The following is a 21817-nucleotide window of genomic DNA, read 5'->3' as shown; positions in this document are numbered from 1 at the left end:
CCTCTGCCTGGGTCCGCTTCTGGTGGTAGTCAGGAGGTATTCCGTACGCGCTTTCTATTCAATAATAGTCTTACACTTTCAGTTCCGTTGTCAGACATCAATGGATATCCGATTTATTTAGAAAAGCAATTTACATGGAAGATGGGACCAAAGCGGTCAGAAAACTGTGTGCCTTTCCCCGTTCTACCCCTACCCAGGTGATTACCATTACTAATTTATGCCCCCAGTTGCGCAGTGACTGGTCTACCTAGACAGTGCCATTCAGGCAAGTCAGGTGAACCACAGCCCACAATACAACTGAGGCCAATCCATTTTCCCCAGAATAGGCAAACACTGGGCAAGCATTCCCTTTTTGGCTACACAGATAAATCATAACATTCACATATCCTTCTATTTGATATAATAATAATAATGATAATAATAATCCATAACTAAAAACACTCATATGGCTCTTACAATACTACTACGCTAATATGTCTATACTACTATGCACTCAAGTTTGGCATTGCTAGACAAACAATATCACTTTTCCTTAACCACCAGAGATGTACCCCTCCTGCAGACTTGTTGTACACAAACTGTAAGTCTCTTTGGATAAAAATGTCAGCAAAATTACTAAGAATAAATGTAAATGCTGAGCTGGGTCTTACCAGGGCAGGGTAGGAGGGGTAGCCCCTACATTTGGCCCAGACCAGGTCCAGAGGATCCAGCTCGGTCTCTTCCTCAGAGGACGCCTGGCTGCCATTGCCTGTTATCAGATGAAACAACCATTACGAGTCATGACAAGTCTCGAGTTTGACAAGTTCAGTTTTATTTTTAATTATGGCTGCACCTAACAATATATATATATATATTAGGGCTGTCCCAGATTAAGGATTTGGATAGTCGACTATGATTGGCCGAAATTAGCCGATAGTCGACTATGAAAAAAAAAAAAGTATACCGGTATATATAATTTTTTTATCATTCCATTTGGGCTGTGGGGGGTGCTTAATGTCTGAAGGAGTCGACTGAAGGCTTCTTGTCCTCTGCAAAAGCATGCAATTGGTCCACTGATGGATACATCTTGATATTTGTCTAGTCTAGTGTGTTCATTAGATGGGTGAAATCCTCTTTCAGTGCCTCTGTGCCTGTTTTCTTAGGCAGTTAGCCTCTGGTATGTGTGCCGTTAGCGTTAGCCACGCTTCTAGGCCTCTTTTCTTTTGGAAAGAATGATAAAAAAACAATATATATATATATATAAAAAGAAAATTTAACAAATATATATATTTTTTTGTATTCGACTAAGAGGTTGGCAGTCGACTACGGCTCCTTTCGATCGATTCGTCGACTATTCGACTAATAGGGGTCAGCCCTAATATTAGGGATGTCCGATATTATTGGCCTATCGATATTATCGGCCGATATCGGCATTAAAATGTGATATCGGAAAATATCGGTATTCAAAAAAATAAAAAATTATTTACATTTCTAGAACTTTTATTTACCCAGGCAAGCAAGTAAGAACAAATTCTGATTTTATTTATTGTCAAAAGTATGCATAATGTTGTGTTAATTCCACAACAAGAGATATGTAATGTTAATTACTTGAAATTATTCAGTTTTTTGGGGGGGGAAACCCTGCATATATCGGTATCGGTTGATATCGGTATCGGAAATTAAGAGTTGGACAATATCGGTATCGGTAACAAAGCCAATATCAAGCATCCCTACCTAATATATATATTCTTTTAAATGTTTGTATTTCTTTTTATTATCAATTAATCTAACAATTCTTTTATCGATTATTCCAACGATACACGCTTGATTGACGGCTCCCTTTCAGCTAAAGTGCCATTTTATTTTCCATTTAATCACTAAAACGTTTTGCTGCCATGAAATAAAGGACCAAATCTATCAAATGGACCTCACATGAATAATCGACTAACTAGCAAACTAAGTTTTTATTTAACTATACCTCCCGGAGTATGGCTCTAATCGTTTTAGCATTTTCCATTCACACACATGAAACTGTTGGCATTAGCTTTTCTATGGAAAACTTTTGAACTTCAACTACCCCAGTAGTCTGCTAGTCATCTTGACTAATCGGCTATAGCGTTGTCCCGATTCTGGAATTTTTAACTTTGAGATAACCAAGTAGAAAATTGTTCGATACCAGGAGGCCCTGCTCTCAGTTTCTTTGCTTCATATGAGTTTCATATGACCTATGCTGCATGTCCTCCCCAAATCTTCTCCCAACTTTCCTCTCTGCCTGTCCCATCTTAAATAAAGCTGTAAAAATGCTAAAAACAAAATCTTAAAAACATTTAATAAGGACTGGTACTAGTAAAATGGGGTATAGCACAGTTTTAACGGTAGTAAAATGGTTATAGTATTGGTAGACTAGGGTAGAACACCCATATCTGTGTTTTTATTTAACTATACCACCCGGACTAAGAAGCGAAGTATTTTAGCACTTTCCATCCACTTACATGAAACTGTTAGCATGAACTTTGTTACAGTGAGCTACTACAAGTAAATGGGACTCACAGTGCAGTCTTGAAGATATGCAGCTAGCAAGCTGGCCTGCTGTTGAAGCTGGAGCGTACAGAGCACCACATTGTTGGGTCTAAAATACTCCTTCAGATCATATGTAGGCATGTTCTTTTTGTTGCAGCTGCTCCAGCAACACGTTATGCAAATCGACGGATTTCCATAATCGATGGCCGAAGAGTCGCCTGAGCCGTATTTTTAATACTTTTAAAAACTGTACAAATAAATACAAGTGAGTAAAGAGCTGATTCTGTCACAATAACTGAATGTTATGTTAAATGTAGGGCTGTCAGTTTATCGCGTTAATTAGATTAATTAATTACACAGCAAATTATCGCGTTATGATTTTTTTTTCTTTTTTATTCATTCCATAAGAACGTAGAATACACATTTACAGACTTTTTTTTAATATGGTCCATTTGCATGTTCTTGGTATCTGATTCTAGGGACATCTATGGATCTCAGGGAATGTATTCCTAGTGTCAGAAATACTGTCTGTTACTAGGCTTGAGTAAATTGTAATGAACCAAATGAGAATATCAATTAATATTTTTTTTTATCTTTGACTGTGAATAACACCATGCACAAATTGACCAGACCTGAAAAATCTAAGCAAATTAATAGATGGAAGATGATTAAACAGAAGGTTTTGTAGATACAGTACTGAATTCTGCCATCCGGACACATGCAATTTGAAATATGATTATAGAATATTTATAGTTAAATTACGACATCACAGCAAGTGATTCATCACTTCACATTCATTATTTCCCACCAGTTCAGATTCCAATTATACAGATGAACAAGATTTTATTTCCACTTTCATAAATACATAGAGCCCTTAAGTTAAGAGGCTGGACATCGTGAACACAACACAGCCAATTTAAATACCAACACATTCTAATATTTTGTAATCCAAATGTGAAGCATTACTTTGTTTAGTGCACAAATTAAAATGTGACATCTGGCTGCTGTTGTATACCGGTAGTTATTACAATTATAAATGTATCCCGCCACAAAAAAACAGCTTTTATTAAATAAAAATCACTCATATTGTTATGAGACTTCTGCACATCTTGCTATGCAGACATATTCTTAGAAACAATACTATCAAATAGCAGCATTGGTAGTGTCCTGTGCAGCTCAATGGGTAGGGAGTAGGGCTATCAAAATTGGCCAAAAATGACATTTGACCATTACTTCTAAAACCAAAAACACACACATAGGTTCGAACCATTCAAATATCTATTATTGCACATTATATCCAGATTGAGAACGAGCAATATGCTAGATTGAGAACGGGCCGTCTCTCGGAGCATGATCAAATTAATAAAAGTGTATGGTATACACAGCAACGTGCCTCAGAGCAAGGTATAATAAACAATATCTTTAGCTTGACGTGAAACGGGAAATAGTAATGAAATCATTGGGGACATGCATGACGCTTCTGTCTCCATTTCATTATTCAATATCTAGAAGTTCTACCCGAGGGATGATTTACAATAAAGTGCTATTAAAGAAAACGGAAAAGTAGGCTACTTACATTCTTGATGCTAGAATTCCCAGAACGCTAGCATTAGCATGAAAAATAAAGAAAGGCAGGCTGTAGCGTACATAGCTTGCATACGACTTTGTCTTGAGGTTCCACAAGTTTGCCTTCTGACCAAAAACCAAAAACTGAAATTGCTTGGAGAGTAAATCACTCTCACCGTGGCCGAGTTGGCTTCTGAACTCTCTGCCATCGTGTGAGTCTGACTTCACGCCATCATTCACTCTGCTAAATGAAAGTGAGGTCGCGTGTCTCCTGTCCGTCATGCAGCATTCAGGCCCATGCGAGAAAACGAGGGTAAGACAGCCGAGGGGCTGTTTGTTTTCTACCACAACTGAATATTCATTTTCAAAATCTACTGTAAGTTTTATTTTTATTTATTTTTTACAATTTGATTATTCATTCGACTATAGAATATTCATCGACAGCCCTAGTAGGGAGTGCTTGGCACTTTGAGCATGGCACTAACACTTGCCAGGGTTAGAGGCTCCATTCCCACTGGGGCCACAAATATTGAAACATGTATGCATGTATCCATTCTGTAAAGCACTTTTATGTAGTACTAGAGAAGCACTACAGAAATACAGCCATTCAATCATTCATTCTAATGTTGAACCTACTACCCACTTGTAAGGAGATATATTTGGCCAGAGGCAGGGCAGTAGTAACACTATCAGCTCCACTGAAGCCATAAATATGAGCTGCATGTACCAGTGTAATCCGAGTCTCCGTTAAGCATCTCCAGGAAGGGGACTTTGGAAAGTGCTGGTTTCCCCAGGCTTCTTTTGGGCGGCGAGCTGCTGGAAGACAATGACACACAGCAGTCAATCCCGAGTCTTTCATTCTAGACTCAGCTCTACAGGCTTTTATGGCCTATGGCACACTGACCAAATTATGCGACTCTTTGGCCCTGTTCAGACCTGGCATTAACATGCGTCTTGGGTGATCCGATCACAAGTGGCCAGCTCCAAGTACAGGTGTGAACGCACCCAAGATGCATTGAGATCCGATCCCTCAGACCACATTTGGAAGTGGTCTGGGCCGCATAAGGCAACACTGTTAGCAGTGTGTATATAAATGCGCCCTGGGTAGTCTCCTGCCTAGTCTCCTGCCTAGTCCACTGCTAACTAAAATAAATCAGCATTGTTTTTGGTGACGTGCCCCTTTACCATGTACCTGTACCATGTGGCCCGTCTGGAAAGGAAGACTATTATTTTTGGGATCCATTGCCACCAAACGACTAAGTCCAATTCATTGTTCATTCACTGTACTTGGGACATGAAGCTGGCTGGGGATCCTCACTGTGCTAACAGATGGGATTAATATTACAGTTCCAATATGTCTTACATTTCTTTGTGGAGGACGGGGCAGGGGCTGTACTCGGAGTCGGACCCTCCGTCTTTGTGCTTATTGAATCCATTGGTGAGTCCTGGAAGACAAGAGAGAGGTGGTCTCAACAACAGAACCGAGGTGAAAGGTGGACAGACGGGACGGCCTACTGACTGGGTTACTCACTCACCACTCTCCAGTGTATGTTTAGGCATCTTCTCCAGCTCGCTATCCAAGTTCACGTCCAGACGGGGGGTCCGAAGTTCCGGCGTGGCGAGGGCAGGGGGCTCCGGGGCTGTCTGGGGGGTCTTGGATGGTGTGGAGAAGGGTGTGGAGGAAGGGGTGCTCGCCGTAGAGTTGGGGGTGGGAGGGGCGCTGGGCGATTTCCCGTTCAGCAGCAGATTGTCTCTCTCTCTGAAGAGCTTAGCTCCGTTTTTCGCCTTCTTGAAGAGTACGGAGGTGCGTCGGCCCACCCCCCCGGTGGTGGGGCGCAGCGGAGTGATACGCTCGGACACTCCGTTGGCCACCGCCGGCCCCTCGCTGTGCAAACTGGGAGGTGGAGGCGTCGCGGGCCGCTCCTGCGCTTTAGTGCAATTCTCTTTCCCTGCGTCACTGACGGCCACGGGGGGCGGAGCACCGCAGTCGGAGCTCTCACTGTCTAGTTTGAGGCGCTTGTAGGGCCGGCTCGGGGACCGGAGCTCCCCCGTGATTGGCCGCAGGGTGGGGGGTTCCAGGGGCGTGTCCCCCCGCCGAGGTGGAGGGGCTGGCCCAGTGGGCTCCAGTGTCGGGGGCGAAGTGGACTTGAGGTCCTCTGGAAGACGAGAGGGGAAGAATCTAATTCAGTTTCATTCCAGGCATCTAGTTGAAATGAATGTCCATTTAGTATGCAGTGTAATGTGGTGGTGTAGTATTCACATTGGACAATGACAGAAATCTGTAATGATTTATTTCAGGCATTTTGACATAACACAGCCCACACAGTTGTTTAAAGGAACATGCCAACATAATGTGCAATGCACTTTCCATCTTCTCGAGTCAGACAAGAAGATTTCTAAAGTTAAAATGTTTGAATAATTCAGCTTTATTGTAATTTTGACTATATATGGCTTATGTTATTTTTATGTTTTGATAATTATAGTCTTCAAGGTGCTACAAAATGTGCTAAGGTGCTCAATGCTGACATTGGTCCTGTGCAAAAGAAGAAAACAAAGGGCATCTGTTTGAAACTAAACCGCATCATTATTGCTTAACCAAGCCGGGGGCTGTTACAATACCAATCTCCTCTATGTACGTTCAGTAGAAAGCTATGTGGCTGCAAGCTAGCCTAGCACAAATTAATGGAAGCGGATACGGACCAGCTAGCCTAGCTGTTGGCCAAAAACACCTCTCCTGGAGTTTTAAGCTAGGCTAGGTAATCCATATCAGCTTCCATTCATTTGTGCTAAGCTAGGCTAGTTTGCAGCTGGATAGCTTTCTACTGAACGCACAGAGAGGAAATTGGTATCCATCTTCTTGTCCGACTCTGGAGACGACAGTAAGCGTATTTCCCATAATGTTGGCGTGTTCCTTTAAAGTACTGGAATTTTCTGTAAAGTATGGAACACCCTTATCTTTGCACTCACAACTGGAAACTGAGTGCACACCGGAAACATGGTATATGGTAAATCTGTTGTTATGATTTCATTGGCACCCGGAGTGTTCAGCTGCCAACCTATTTGATGGCAAAGAAACATGGGCTATCCTGTTCATTTGGTCTACATCGCTGTCAAGAAGTGGAATGGTATGGCATGACTGTAGGGTGGCCAAAATGAAGAGTGGGTGAGTCCATGAGGGATGCAGAGAAGGGGTGCAGGCACAAGAGTGCACTTGGGAGAGAGGAGTTGTGAGGCAGCCATGGCTAACGAGACTCTGGCCCCTACTTACTAGACTGCAGACAGTGGGGTGGTTGGGGTTGGTGCGTGGGGGGGACCCTGGCTCAATTACCTGGGGACAATGTTCTGTTAGCTCATGTTCGCAACCGCTCGCATTTTGTAAAATAGTGTTGTTGTTCTTTTCAGGTATATGCATTGTATTTTTTTTTATCATTATAAGCCTCAAAAGCCTGGCTTTGTCACCCACCTTTATCGGAGGATGACAGGCCGTTGTCCACCTCGACGTCCTTCTCGTCGTCGTCGTCCTCCCCGTCCTCCTCTTCTTCCTTCAGGTCCCCGTTGAGGAGGGAGTGGCGTGGGTGCTGGCCCTGCCGGTAACGCACAGTGTTGATCTCGCGGCGCAGCAGGCGGATGCGACGTGAGCGGGCGCCGCAGCCCCGCATGGAGGTGACCACGTCCAGCTTGTCCAAGAGCTCCTTCAGCTGCTCCTCCACAGACATGTGCAGCCTGTTGTCCGGGTTCAGAATACTGTCCACTGGAGGAGGGAGGTGAGGACAGAGACGGGTTGTTTAAATTACTGTACAAACTCTATTATGATACATTTATTGTATTTATCACGCATTTATTATGTATGTACGCTCAACGTCATTGAGGCTTGCCCTCAATTAATTTGAGATTAAATAAAGATTGAATGAATGGATATGCAGCTACCATACGTTTAGAATACTGAAGAGAGAAAGACATCTTGAGAAAACAAGAGGGTATTCCAGAAATAGCTCTTCAAATTCGAACCACCAACCTAGTTTATTTTCATCATCGCCAAACAAGTGTATAAAAACAGTGCAGCTTTCCAACACGCCGTCTCGAGATGCAACAACTTTGAACACTTCACATCTCCACTTGGTCAGACTGTGTGGAGGATATTACGCGCTCCATCTCTCAGTGCGACTCACCGTCGTCCCAGGTGCAGCCGTAGAAGTCTCGCTTCTGGGGTGACTCGGGGAGGTGCATGCCCGTGTCCGGATCCAGGCCGGTGTTGGTGGCCTGCCTCTGAGCCTGCCTCAGGATGGCCCCGCCCAGGTCCCGCATGCGTAGTGCGGCGCGGTGGAAGACCGTGTCCTTGGAGTTGTAGAGCAGGCAGTTGGCCACCATCAGGGTGAAGTCGGCCTCCAGGTCGGCCATGGAGCGGTAGGCGTGAGCCTCCAGCTTGGAGCGCATGGTGGTGAAGTCCATAGGCTGGCTGATGAACTCCAGGTAGTCTGGTACCTAAAGGAAATTAGATGGGAACATTAGATTAGATTAAAATGTATTGTCATTATACAGCACAAGTACAGTACAATGAAAATAAGTTTGGCATCCAACCAGAGTGCAAATGTAGCAGTAAAGTGCAACAGCAATATACAATGTACAGGTGGTTAAACTGGGTACAAAATATACAAATTAGTACTACCGAGTCCTCATCAGTAGTATGTACAGAGTTGTATTATATAAATAGAGACAGTATGACTACTACTGCAGCGTAATGAATAAGGGTAGGATATGTAGGGTGCAGGTACACAGGAGGATAGGTATATATGCGGTGTGAATACATATATATATGTAGTATATACAGCATTATAGTACATGCTATACAGAGCTATGGGTTATGTGTAGGTGTACAGCAAGTATATGAGGTTATATTCTGACAAATATGGGTATATACTGTATAATATATATGCAGTATATACAGCACTGTTGTACATGCTATCATACAAAGTATATGGGTAAACAACAGTGAAGCAGTAGGTATATAAGTTGAGTATAGGCAACAGAGTTCAGAGTCGTACAGTATGGGTAACAGAGCCTAGGGTGTAGGCAATGGAGTCAGAGTTCAGAGTATATATGGTGTCAACGAGTTCAGGGAGATGACAGCAGAAGGAAAGAAGCTGTTCTTGAGTGTGCTGGCTCTGGTCTTCCTGAAGTCCACAATGAGCTTCTTGGTTTTGTTGGTGTTGAGGGCCAGGTAGTTGTCGATGCATCCCTATAGGCCTATTCATCGTTGTTTTTGAAGTTGTGTCGACTGAAAACTTAATTATGGTGTTGGTACAATGTATAAGAGTGCATTTAGTGAGACTATTAATTAGGGATGCTCGATATTGTTTTTTTTACCGATACCGATATTGTCCAACTCTTAATTTCCGATACCGATATCAACCGATACCGATATATGAAGGCCCCCCCCCCCCCCCCAAAAAACAGAATAATTTCAGGTAATTAACATTACATATCTCTTGTTGTGGAATTAACACAACATTATGCATACTTTTGACAATAAATAAAATCTGAATTTGTTCTTACTTGCTTGCCTGGGTAAATAAGGTTATAGAAATGTAAAAAAAAAAGAAGAAAACGATAGATATTTTCCGATATCAGATTTTAATGCCAATATCGGCCGATAATATCGATAGGCCGATAATATCGGACATCGCTACTATTAATATTACTACTACTGTGTTTTCTTTGTAGGTTGTGGTTTTCATCTTGGAATGATGTTTTTTCTTCTTTTTTACACTTTGTATTATTCTTCACAAGGGGAAAAACTAACACCTACCTTTATAAATAGACAGAGATGCCTCTAATAGATAGTATATATGATGGCTATTTAGCCTGAGTCCTTGTGGAATACAAACTATTGAAGGTACATGACCTATATGTACTGTGATATTTTTCTATGGACCTTTGTGTATATGAAATGTTCAGTGATAGCGACACAGACAGCGAGATTACAGAGTCAGACCCAGATGAGCTGGAATGGATGCCAAGTCGAGAAGCAGGTAAGATTACCCATGGTGGTTTGTGAATAGAACAGTATCAACATGAGGCATGAGCCCTTTGACCTGGAAATGTATAAAGGCCTCTACATGCTACAGCAACTGCAACACAACATCGACAACGCAACAGTGTTGCAGACACTCTGCCTTTATGCTTCTGCAACATCGACGCGCAGCCTATGCAACATTGTACCCCGGATGTAGCTAGGTTCCCTAGATAGATGAAACTTCCCTTCTCAACCAACCCATTGATAACAAGCAGAATACGAAGCATCATAGATACTTTAACTTTAGGTTAGTTGTAACGTTAGTTTAGGTTAGTTTTAACGTTAGATAATGTACAAAATAAACGTATTTCCGGTGCTTTAGACGTCGCTCTTTTATTTTGAAACACCCCGACCGGAAGTATTTATGATGCATGATATGCTTGTGTAACTTAGTCCGGTTCTGTGTTTGTTGGTGTCTGTAGATTGTTGGTGAACAACTAACTTTAGGTTCATTTTAACGTTAGCTAGCATCAGGGATGGACGCCTTTGTGCAAATGCAGGCAGCTACAGGCACTCGAGGTCGAGGAAGAGCTGCTGAATTTAATCGGCAGGAGAGAGCTCGTCAAAGCCGCATATCACTGTGGCTGTGGTGTGGTCGTAGGCACGAAAATGCAGCTCGAACTACCTGTTATATTAAATTAATTGATTGCTGTTCAACTTGTCCGTGTCCAGTCCTTTCGATTAGCCCCACCGTTCATTGTAAACAATGATGCATGTAATTATATTAACGTTACTGTGTTGTTGTAGCTATGTTAACACTTTAATCGCCGTTGACGCACGTCATTCCCCGCCATGCTCATTCTGCCGAAGACGCTGGACAGCGTCTTTGATATCAATATTTCAAAAATCTGTGATCGAAATCATATTTCTCCCCCGGAGACATGAGATGTACTGGTGAGCCCCTATCAACTCTCTAACGGTTCAAGAGCGTCATCTGGTGGCCGATCGGCGGATCGCCCAGGGAAGAAACAGGAAGTGGAAGCTGGTGCTCATTTCAATTTGGTCCGATCACTCGGTAATAGTCCCAGGACTCAAGCTGATCACGACGGATAGTGATCCGTTACCAATAACTCGATAAACAACATGATTTGGACGTATATACTATTATACAACCTGGAAATGGATAGGATATTTCGACATCCCATAATAGAAAAAAATTCTGTTCCACGCTCATCTCCCAACGGCGAGAGGAAGCTACGGTGAGTTTCAGCGTTATTTTGTAATGTCTTCTATACTAACTGCTCTAATGATCATATCACCCACACTAGATGAATGATATAACGTTGCCCACGGAATTATAAACGACCCCCCCCCATCCGGTCATCATCAGATCATACGTAGTAACTTCTAGAAGTACGTCCATTTGAAATTTTTTATCTTGCACAGATTCCTACCAAACTGTATTTGATCATCAATATAATGCATTTAGGGCTATAAATCAAGTTCTGGAGAAAGCTGCAGAAAACGATAAAAACATACTTATACTTGTTTAGACCGTATTTTAGTATGAATATGTGAATGAAAAAGTATAACGTTGCTACACCCTGAACAATAGATATAAGACGTTGAATGGGCCATAGTAATGTCAATTTAGCAATAAAATTTAAAAAGTTATAGCCCTGCAAAGAAGGGGAACTTCTCCATGTTAAATCGGGCTGGCGAGGGATGGTAAATTATGAATTTAACCCCGGCGATCAAAGTGTTGATAAATTCTAAATGGTATTAGTTGGGTATGATAGCATTGAATAGCATCAACGCTAGCTGGCTGGCTACAACGAATTCTCACAAGCTGGCATCGTAAAATATCAACACCAGCCATGGGAATACCGTTTACTAAATTGTGGAGGCGTTTGATCATCAAGGTAAGATGATTTGAAGGCGTATGCTATGGAAGTCCCCTGCGGCTCCACTTTGTTGAAATGTACATACTAGGGCTATAGGATAACCACCGGTTAATTCGCGATTTTTTATTGGTTTGTCATGACAAACCAATTACATAATCCAACATATGTGTAAGAAACTAACATATTGCAGTTAACGGTATATTTCTTTAATGATTTGTTACAGCGAAATCAATACTTCCATTTGTATAAATTATGTTAACTCGAGGATGGTATTCCTGCCTGCGGGACCAATATTATTCTATGACAGCCCCGCCCCCATTCGCTAACCAACCAATCACTGCTACGCAACATCAAAGCAACGGTTGTTCAGATTAGATTTGGGTGAAAGGTACGCAACACCCTCTACAACACCCTCAACACCATGTTGCAGTTGCTGTAGCATGTAGAGCCCTCTAGTGTCAAGCAACAAGCACGAACTGCGCATGCTTCACAAAAGAGGCGATATCGCTCTTACTAGAAGATTAGCATGGATTTTTGGGAAACTTGCACTCTTTAGCCTCGATTGCGCAGGAACGGATGTATGTAGAAATAAACGGTTTGTTCCCTGTTGGGAGTATAAATATAAGCATTTCAAATGAGCCACAGGGCTGTACGCTAAGTATATAAAAATAATAAAAAAAATAATACAAAATTTAGGGGCACTTTTTTTTTTTTAAATAACAATTTTACCATTATAGTGCAAAAAAATATGTTCCTCCTGCCTCATTACTGTGGTCCTTTTATTTAACATTTTAAGTGCTTTTGTTTTCAGGTTTGTATCTTTTATAATGAACAAACTGAAGTATTACCACAGCTGCAAACATTTATTCTTTCATTGATAACAGTGTATTAAAGTGTTCATAGTCAGTATCTGCTGCTCTGCTGTTGATGGCAATAACTGGAATGGATTATCAAAAAACACTGAAACAACGCTCTCTTATGGCTTTTCCTGTGGTTTATTAAAGCAAAACACACCACAGTCTAGGGCTGGGCGATATGGCCTAAATATGATATCACAATATTTTCTGACCTTTCGGCGATACACATCACAATGTTTTCACATTCCTTTTTCCCCCCAAACAATTCTTTGAGGCTTACCAAGACAGTATTTGAGTTTGCAAACTAACATTAAAGACAAAAGACCCATGCATTTAGCATTTTTATATTATATATTAGATTTAGATGATTGGATTATTAGATTATATATTATTGCATATATTTAGCATTTTAGCATTTCGTTTTTTTTAGATTATATATTAGATTAGATTTAGATTATTAGATTATTGTAACTATTTATTGTAGGGCAAATGTAACTGAGAGGGCATACATAGTACGTATCTTATCTTATCTTAAAAAACAAAGCATTGATTAGCAATACATGAAAATGTCAAACCACATTGTCAGAATTGTAATGTTTATTGTTTACTGAAACGTTTGACTGTTTAAAAATAAATTAACCACCACATGACTCACACATGACGACTAATTTCTTTAATTGTTACATTAGATATAAATACTGATCTTTTTTATGTAAATCTACAATGGTTTGGGAGTAGTGTGAAAGCTCATTCAAACTCTGGGCTGCTTCGCAGAATAATGTGGTGTATGTGTGTGCATGTGTGTGCGCTGGGCTGCTTCACAGAATAATGTGGTGTGTGCGTGCATGCAGGGCACGAAATTAACTTTTTGACTCAACGGCCAGTGGCGGGTAGATGGGAAAATTCTACCCGCCAAGCATATTTCTTACCGGCCAAAAAAAATACGCATTTTTGTGTCACATATATACATTTCTTTCAGTACATTTCAAGTAGATAAGCTATTACGTTGAAGAATAGACACTTAAAGAGGCCAGAGTTAAATTTGTACTCACTCTCTCTCTCTGAAGTGACTTCTCGCTATCTGCAAACAGCTCCACTGTCTGTGTGTATACTTAGTAGCCTCCAGATGCAGCCAGGATTCTCTGGCGCTGCAGCTGGTCCCTATTGGTATACTGTGCTTTGGTCAAATCACATTCAGCATGCCCTCAGCTCGAATACGCATCGAATCAATGTAAAGACATTGATATCAGGAGCTATCTGTAGCTACTGCTAGCCGGCTAGATAACGTTAAGACAACGCCTCAGTGAACTATTTAGTTTACTGGGACATATAGAGCTAACGTGAGCTAACGTTGCCTACCGAGCGAACGGAGGTATCATGCACTCGACTATTGCTGGAGCATTTGTTGATATCAGCAGCTATCAGTAGCTAGTAGTGATGCACCGATGTGAAAATTGTGGCCGATACCGATAACCGATATTAATATTGCTGTTCTGGCCGATACCGATATTTACCGATGTCGATATCTCTGTATAGAAAACACTTTTTTATGATAATCAAATAAAGAGCTATTTTCCAAAACGCATTTTTTTTTAACTTTTGTAACTTATTTTCAGAAATGACAGATATTTTTAAACTATTTAAGGCCAAAACATGTTAAAAAAATTTAAATATCGGCCCTATCTTGATATCGGACCGATACCGATGTGTAAAAAAACTGCCATATCGGCCGATATTATATCGGCGGCCGATATATCGTGCATCACTAGTAGCTAGCCAGCTAGATACCGTTAGACAATGCCTCATGTATTAAACTAAAAGTTAATAGTTGACTGGGTCATTGTTTAAACAGTAACGTTAGCTCACGGAGGTCCGCACTAGACTAGAGCAGCCTGCCCGAGGCAATAGGAGCCTCTGTGTTGATGCGCGCAGAAGCACAGACTGGGGCGGATATGACTCGTTTTTTCAAAATAAGAGTATCATATGAACCGAACGTTGCTAACTGCCGGAGCCATCGATATTATGACTGGAGCTGCGCTTGGGGCGGAAATGAGACCCGCACAGGATTTTCAAAATAAGAGTATCGATATGAACTACACGCCAGGTGGCGGGCAGACCTCAGTGTCACTCGCCAAACCGAAAATCTGCCCACCAATGGCGGGCTCCAATTTCGTGCCCTGCGTGCATGTGTGTGCGCTGGGCTGCTTCGCAGAATAATGTGGTGTGTGTGTATGTGCGCTGTAGAGCTGTCCCCAAAGCCTGTTTTTGGGATTCTATATATCCAATAGACGAGCGCCCTTTTCGATCGCATGACATTGTTCAGAAAGTTTGGTGCACTTGACAAATTGCAGTGTGAAAGCAAACCGAACCAAATGAAGAATGCAACAATGTTGCAACTTCACCCCCAGAATCACACGAGTCCACCAAACTATATGTGAAAGCGACCTTAATTTAGGAGTGAAATGCGAATGAAAGGGTTGATATACTACTCGCAAGAGTGCCCCCAAATATTATTTTCAATTCGCACAGGCTATATTTAAGAGCAATATGCGACACCCTTGTCGCACTGTATAGCCCTGAGCCATAGTATGTCTCCATAGCTATAATATAGAATATACGATGAGTCTACAAACATCGTCAAACCGGTCTGAAACGCTGGCGCCAGGGAGTAAAGATGGGAAAACAGTGTGGCAGGCAATGAGTTAAGGTAATGGCTAGGCCTTGGTTTGAGAGTAGATTGAGGCTGTAAATGGTCAACTTAAGTTTCTCGCACCAATGCTTGCAATCTTGGCAAACATCTGGCATCCTGCTTTCTTATCTTAAGTGTCAAACAATGTTAAAGTTTGTCGACTCGTGCATCCCTAAATGTGATTACTTTGTTTCCCACTATTTCCTTTGTGTAAGGAGGATATATGATCTTTGCTGGGCTTTTGCTTCACTCCTCTCTTCCACATCTCACTATTTTTCCCTTTAAAGGCCAACTTGCAGGTTAAACCCTACTCTTCAATTATGGGTAGTTTACATCATTGGTATCTATTTTCATTATTTATTTTTTTCCATTTGACGCCGGAAATTCCACTCAGAAAGGGTTAAAAAGGTCCATGCACGAATAACGTATGTATGGAGCAAATCAAAAAGCTTATCAGACGCTATCAGTGCCGTGACGTCACTACCGGTAACTTATGCCTTATGCCCGTCCGGGTCATAGTACTACTGGCTATATGGCTCTGGCTAACGTTACCCCGCTAACGTTAGCATTATGTCTACTGTCGTGAACCATTTTAAATCGGGGCATGTAAAAGAGTTTTGGGAACGAGTAAAATGTGCAGGTCCTCTTCTCAGACCTGTGGGGCAAAGCACTGCACACACATCATGCCGGCTAGCAAGCTACACGTCATGGCATGTTGATACCAGCGTTTCCGTTAGCCGGTAATTACCGGTATTTGACCGGCAAAATCTGTTGAAGTCCGACATATTTAATCTCTCCGGTCTTAATGTCCGGTGAAAATAATTCCCTGAGTCTAAGCACAATTTGATTATTTGAATTGTATTAAAATAGGCTAAAATTAAATAGCCTATGCGATGAACGAAACAATCATTACATTTGTTTCATCGTTGCTTCACCAAGCACGTATAATAATGTTGTCAGCGAGAGCTTCGTGCTGGGTTTTGCGAGTGCATGTGTAGCTGCAGAGCCGGAGCAGCAGCGGCCATTACAGCGGCCATTGCAGTACTCCAATTCAGCCATTGGCAATTCAATGTTGGGTGGGGGGCGCTGCTGTGCGGTCCCCAGATAGAGCCAGAAAAGAGCCAATAACAGCTGAATCTGCTGCTCTGCATCGACATACTCTCGCAAATAAGTCGTTGGGAGGTGGAGAGAGAGAGTCGTCACGCAAACCCACGATAATGTTGCCGTCTCTCTCTGCCAAATTTCTCAGTTCTTCGCTTGATATAATTAATACAAATGTCCAATATAACGGAATTCGTTAGCTCATAAAAATTTGATTATAACAGACTGCCGTTTATTATTGTCGGGCGACTGCCCACAGACACCTATTTGATTTAAAGTCGGCAGCAGCATGGAGTCTCGGGACTTATTTTATTTGGAATATAATGGCTTTATACGCAAAAGTAGCCTAGTTTTAAGTAAAAATATTATAAATCTACATGCCTTGATGATGTCATTCTTTTGTTTTGTTGTCATTCTTTTGCCTATCAATTGTTTTTAAGCTCAATAAACTCTGACCGGAATTTCTCTCATTTGACCGGTAGATTGAAATCTACCGGACACTGAGGCCGGCAACAATTTTTTCTAACGGAAACCCTGGTTGATACGATAGTAGCCCCCTAGTAGCCCCACTCGGTGCATCACAGTCACGAAACGGGCTACCACGATAGCTATTAGCTAACTAACATTACCGCTACAAGCTCAAACACCTTATAACTACTACTATTGTCGTGTCCATAAGTTCCCTGGCAGAATACTTGTGAGGACAAAGGTATACAAAGAGGAGAGAACCATTTTAAATCTGGGCATGTTAGGAGTTTCGAGAATGCTGGCTACCAAGCTAGCTAACTTAGCTACTAACGTTATATACACAATATGTACAACGACACAATGATTTACATTATTACAAATATGGTAACGTGGTTGTGGCTTTTACAAATAGTGGTTAGCTTTAGAGATGAATGGCTATGATCACGGAGCAATAGTGTTAGGTGAAACGGATACTAGATCCTCGACTAGTAGTAGCAAGAAGGCTCTGCTTCCTGCCACTACCTGCCTGTGATTCTCAGCCCCTCGCTGCCCCGTACCGGGTGTGACGTCATCATTAAGATGACACACGCACGTTATGAACCATGGATTAAAATATCCACGTGCGTGGTGGTTGTGGTTGGGTCGACAAAATGTTTGATAAAAACGCTAAAACTGGGTCAATTTCGATAATCCCCCCCCCCCTCTTCATGAAAGTCACCGTTGGCCTAGTCACATTGTTTATTGAACAAAAATACAACCTGCAAGTTGGCCTTTAAGCTATCCTAGGCATAATCTCTATAGAACTAACAAACCTTTGACTATTGTTTTTTATAATCTTGTAATAAACTCTCATATTGAATTTTAGAAATAGTCTCCTGATCATTATACTTTAGGACAGCAAACAAATATTCCTTTTTATATTATCAATGAATAAGTCGTGGATATCAAATCATCAGTACAACAATGTACACAGTATTGATGAATGTATATACCGTTTGTATGTCTTGCTGTGTGGTGCTGCTATTGTCCTTGTATCATGTGTCAGTGGGTACTATAAAACAAAACACTGGCGTTAACTGTACATTGGTGTTTCTGATTCTGAAACATTTGTCAAGACCTGAATGTAGGGGTGTTCTCTACCTGGAAGGAGAGATTGTCTGACTCTACCTGGAAGGAGAGATTGTCTGACTCTACCTGGAAGGAGAGATTGTCCGACTCCTAATATTTTAGTTTTATATTATCCTGACCTGAATCCAGCCGAGCAACATCCAGATGAACCTGTGACAACGTCTCCAGCCGAGCCCTCACAGGGAACATAGTATACCCACTACTTAACACAAAGCCTGGTGTTAGGAGGCTTCCCCCACATGAAGAACCACCAGCCCTGCATCGAGATGAGACATAACCCTGTGCTTCCTGGACCAAGTGTCGGTGCGTTAACAGGTCTGACCTCCTTGATGTCGACCGGCTGTGCAAAGATCTGAGCGGTGTCCTTCTCCTGGAGCTGCTCCAGAGTGGAGCCGAGAAGAGTCAACATGGGAGTCAGCTGCATCTCCAGGGCTGCCTGGTGAACTTTGACCTGCAGCGATGGCAGAAAAATACCAGAGAGAGGGTGGGGGCACAGAGAGAAGGTCACAAAAGAAATCTAAAGTCCTCGGGGCTCAAGCTTGCAATCATTACACTGTACCCAGAATATGTAATACATATATGCAATGTAGTCGTTCGAACATACTCCATGATAGGTTTCAGCGTTTATCTCAGGGCTTGTACAGACCAACAGCAAAGCCCTATTGACTTTGCATGGGTTTTGTGGCTAACAGCCGGATGTGTGGATATCCAGTATGAAAACAGCATGGATTATACAGAGAAAGGACTCTACCAATCAACAACAAAATTCTGCAGTGTTTTCCCTACCACTGCCTTAGGTGGGGGGGGGGGGTCCACCTCGCCTACCAGTACCTGACCTACCACCCCCTAACGGATCCCAAGGATTTACGCAAATTCAACAAAAATACACTATTTGCAAGAAAGAGAGAAGGAAGAGTGATGTGTGTAGGCCTGTGTGTGTATGCTGGTGAGGGAAACAGGGGGCTGGGTGCAGGGAGGCATAATTGTGTGTATAACCACAGGCAGGTCTGTGTGTGGCCTTGTTATGTGCAGCAAGATATGACAAGGGGTGCAGTTATCACAAAATAATGCCCAACATGAGGGCTAATTACCCCACGAGGTGAAGCCCATCTCACTGTAACTCTACTCTCACTTGAGCAGTGCCAGGGACAACACCAACAGCAGCATGTCTGTTAGTTTAAACATGTTGTCGTGGGTAATTATCTCAAACAAGATAACTACAGCCTCTCAAAATACCAAACATGCAAGATATTCACTCAACAGAATAACTTTACCGTAAGTCTAGCTATAGCAGTGCAAATTTAAACAGTACGGTCATACATTTACATTTACATTTAGTCATTTAGCTGACGCTTTTATCCAAAGCGACTTACAAGTTCTGTACGACAAGCCATCAGGAAGGGCACAACTCTATCAGCTGAGCAACAATGTTCATCAAAGTGTTGAGTGCTACAGTGTAGGTTAGTTTATTAGGACAAGTGCATGACAGTACGGTTAGTTAGGGTTAGATTTTTTTTTTTTATTGTTTTCTTTTTTTTTTTTTTCAGATAATGGTTGAAGAAGTGCGTCTTTAGTCGACGGCGAAAGATTGGACGTGATTCGGCTGTCCTAACTGGGGTGGGTAGTTCATTCCACCATTGTGGGGCAAGGACTGAGAATAGGCGACTTCTCTTTGATGACCCTCCCGGAGCTTGGATAGGAGTAGGTCTGAGGCGGCCAGAAGATGCAGAGCGTAGGGGTCTTGAGGGTGTGTAGTTAGAGACCATTGACCGGAGGTAGGCGGGAGCGGTTCCCTTTGCCGCACGGTATGCTAGGTCGAGGGCCTTGAAGCGGATTCGTGCAGCAATGGGGAGCCAGTGCAGGTCCCTAAGAAGTGGGGTGACATGGGCCGACTTCGGTAGGTTTGAGATCAGGCGGGCCGCTGCGTTCTGAATGAGTTGAAGAGGCTTAGTGGCAGTGGCCGGGAGGCCAGCGAGCAGTGCATTGCAGTAGTCGAGGCGGGAGATGACTGTTGATTGGACGAGGAGTTGGGTGGCTTCTTTTGTCAGGAAGGGGCGTATCCTTCTGACGTTGCTCAGGAGGAATCGGCAGGTTCTGGTCGTCGCTGCGATGTGAGCAGAGAAGTTCAACTGGTCGTCGAGGACAACACCAAGGTTCTTGGCGGTCGGGGACGCAGTCACAGCTGTATTCTCGACTGTGATTGAAAGGTCGGTTAGGGGGGAGGATTTGGCCGGCAGGTGGAGCAATTCTGTTTTGCTTAGGTTCAGTTTGAGGTGGTTGGACGTCATCCAGGCTGAGATGTCGGACAGACAGGCCGAGATCCGCTCAGAGACGTGGATATCTGAGGGAGGGAAGGAGAGGAAGAGTTGAGTATCGTCGGCATAACAATGGTAGGAGAAGCCATGAGACGTGATAATGTTACCCAGTGATTTAGTGTAGAGGGAGAAGAGAAGGGGTCCTAAAACCGAGCCCTGGGGGACACCCGTCCGCAGGGGGCGGGTGGCCGACAGGGTCCCTCTCCATGACACTTGGTAGGAGCGGTCATTGAGGTATGATGACAGCCATGTCAGCGCAGAGCCAGCCACTCCCATTCCTGCGAGGGCCGCAAGGAGGATCTGGTGGTTGACTGTGTCGAAGGCTGCAGATAGATCTAGGAGAATCAGGACAGAGAGGCCTTTCGCTTTTGCTAAGTGAAGTGCCTCTGTGACCGCAATGAGGGCTGTCTCTGTGGAGTGACCAGTCCTGAAGCCTGACTGATTAGGGTCTAGGAGGTCATTCTGTAAGAGATAAGCAGTAAGTTGGTTGGATACAGCACGTTCAAGTGTTTTAGAAAGGAAGGAGAGAAGAGAGACAGGACGGTAGTTGCCTATGACGGTAGGGTTCAGGGTTGGTTTTTCTATGAGCGGCGTGACTCTGGCTTGACCCATACAGAGTCCATCAGTTCAGCTGCTGCCGCTGCTGGCTAAATCAGCTGATTTTGACAAGATGCACATCTCCATCAAATCATTAGGTGGATACATTGTTACATTACGACAGTGAAACATTACTTGATTCAGGACATGATCAGGAAGCTTTTGTTACTCATTTTGAAAGTAAATGTTGCGTTACTCAACACAGTAGGGCTCGTCCACATGATGCCATTTTCGGACTCAAATGTTATATTCTATAGAATATTCACCCAGGCTATGGTATAAAAAATTTTGATATTTAAAAAGGCATTATGTGGGTGGTCATACTTCTGGTTAAACTATAAAGAAAATAATGTAGAGGAAACACTGTGCTAAACTAGGGCCCTATGGAATCCGCAATCACAGAATCTGAGGATTTCACGGAGTTTAGATATTAACACGGAATTCTGAATTATCGCAGAATGGCGTGGGATTTGCTTAATTTTTTAAAGAATTATACATAAATCGGTTTTCATATAAATCAATCTTCACTACGACTTTACCCTCGTCTGCCGGCTCCATGCTGCATTTTTTGCCATACAACCAATTAGGGCTGGGCGATTCTTGCTAAAATGTGAATCACGATTTTTCTCTCTAAGAATTGAGATCACGATTCTCTCACACGATTCTTATTTTTTCAATAA

General features: G+C 42.6%; 1 protein-coding gene across 4 annotated transcripts in view; it reads right to left on the bottom strand.

Moving 5' to 3' along the window:
- The window catches only part of brpf3b (bromodomain and PHD finger containing, 3b), a 47040-nt gene that overhangs the window by 11636 nt on the left and 13587 nt on the right, over nucleotides 1-21817 (bottom strand). For 3 of the 4 annotated variants that reach the window (XM_084334081.1, XM_084334079.1, XM_084334080.1), the window contains exons 5-11: nucleotides 18548-18676; nucleotides 8235-8547; nucleotides 7529-7816; nucleotides 5601-6221; nucleotides 5429-5510; nucleotides 4793-4881; nucleotides 651-748 (exon numbers count right to left, since the gene is read on the bottom strand). In XM_084334081.1, the coding sequence (XP_084190207.1) occupies nucleotides 651-748; nucleotides 4793-4881; nucleotides 5429-5510; nucleotides 5601-6221; nucleotides 7529-7816; nucleotides 8235-8547; nucleotides 18548-18676 (1620 nt within the window). The remainder of the gene's footprint in view (nucleotides 1-650; nucleotides 749-4792; nucleotides 4882-5428; nucleotides 5511-5600; nucleotides 6222-7528; nucleotides 7817-8234; nucleotides 8548-18547; nucleotides 18677-21817) is intronic. The other variant, XM_084334082.1, reaches the window with a different exon arrangement.

The sequence above is a fragment of the Notolepis coatsorum genome, assembly GCF_963971535.1.
Source record: "Notolepis coatsorum genome assembly, chromosome: 17".
NCBI lineage: Eukaryota > Metazoa > Chordata > Actinopteri > Aulopiformes > Paralepididae > Notolepis > Notolepis coatsorum.
This window is presented reverse-complemented; position numbering and strand designations above follow the sequence as displayed.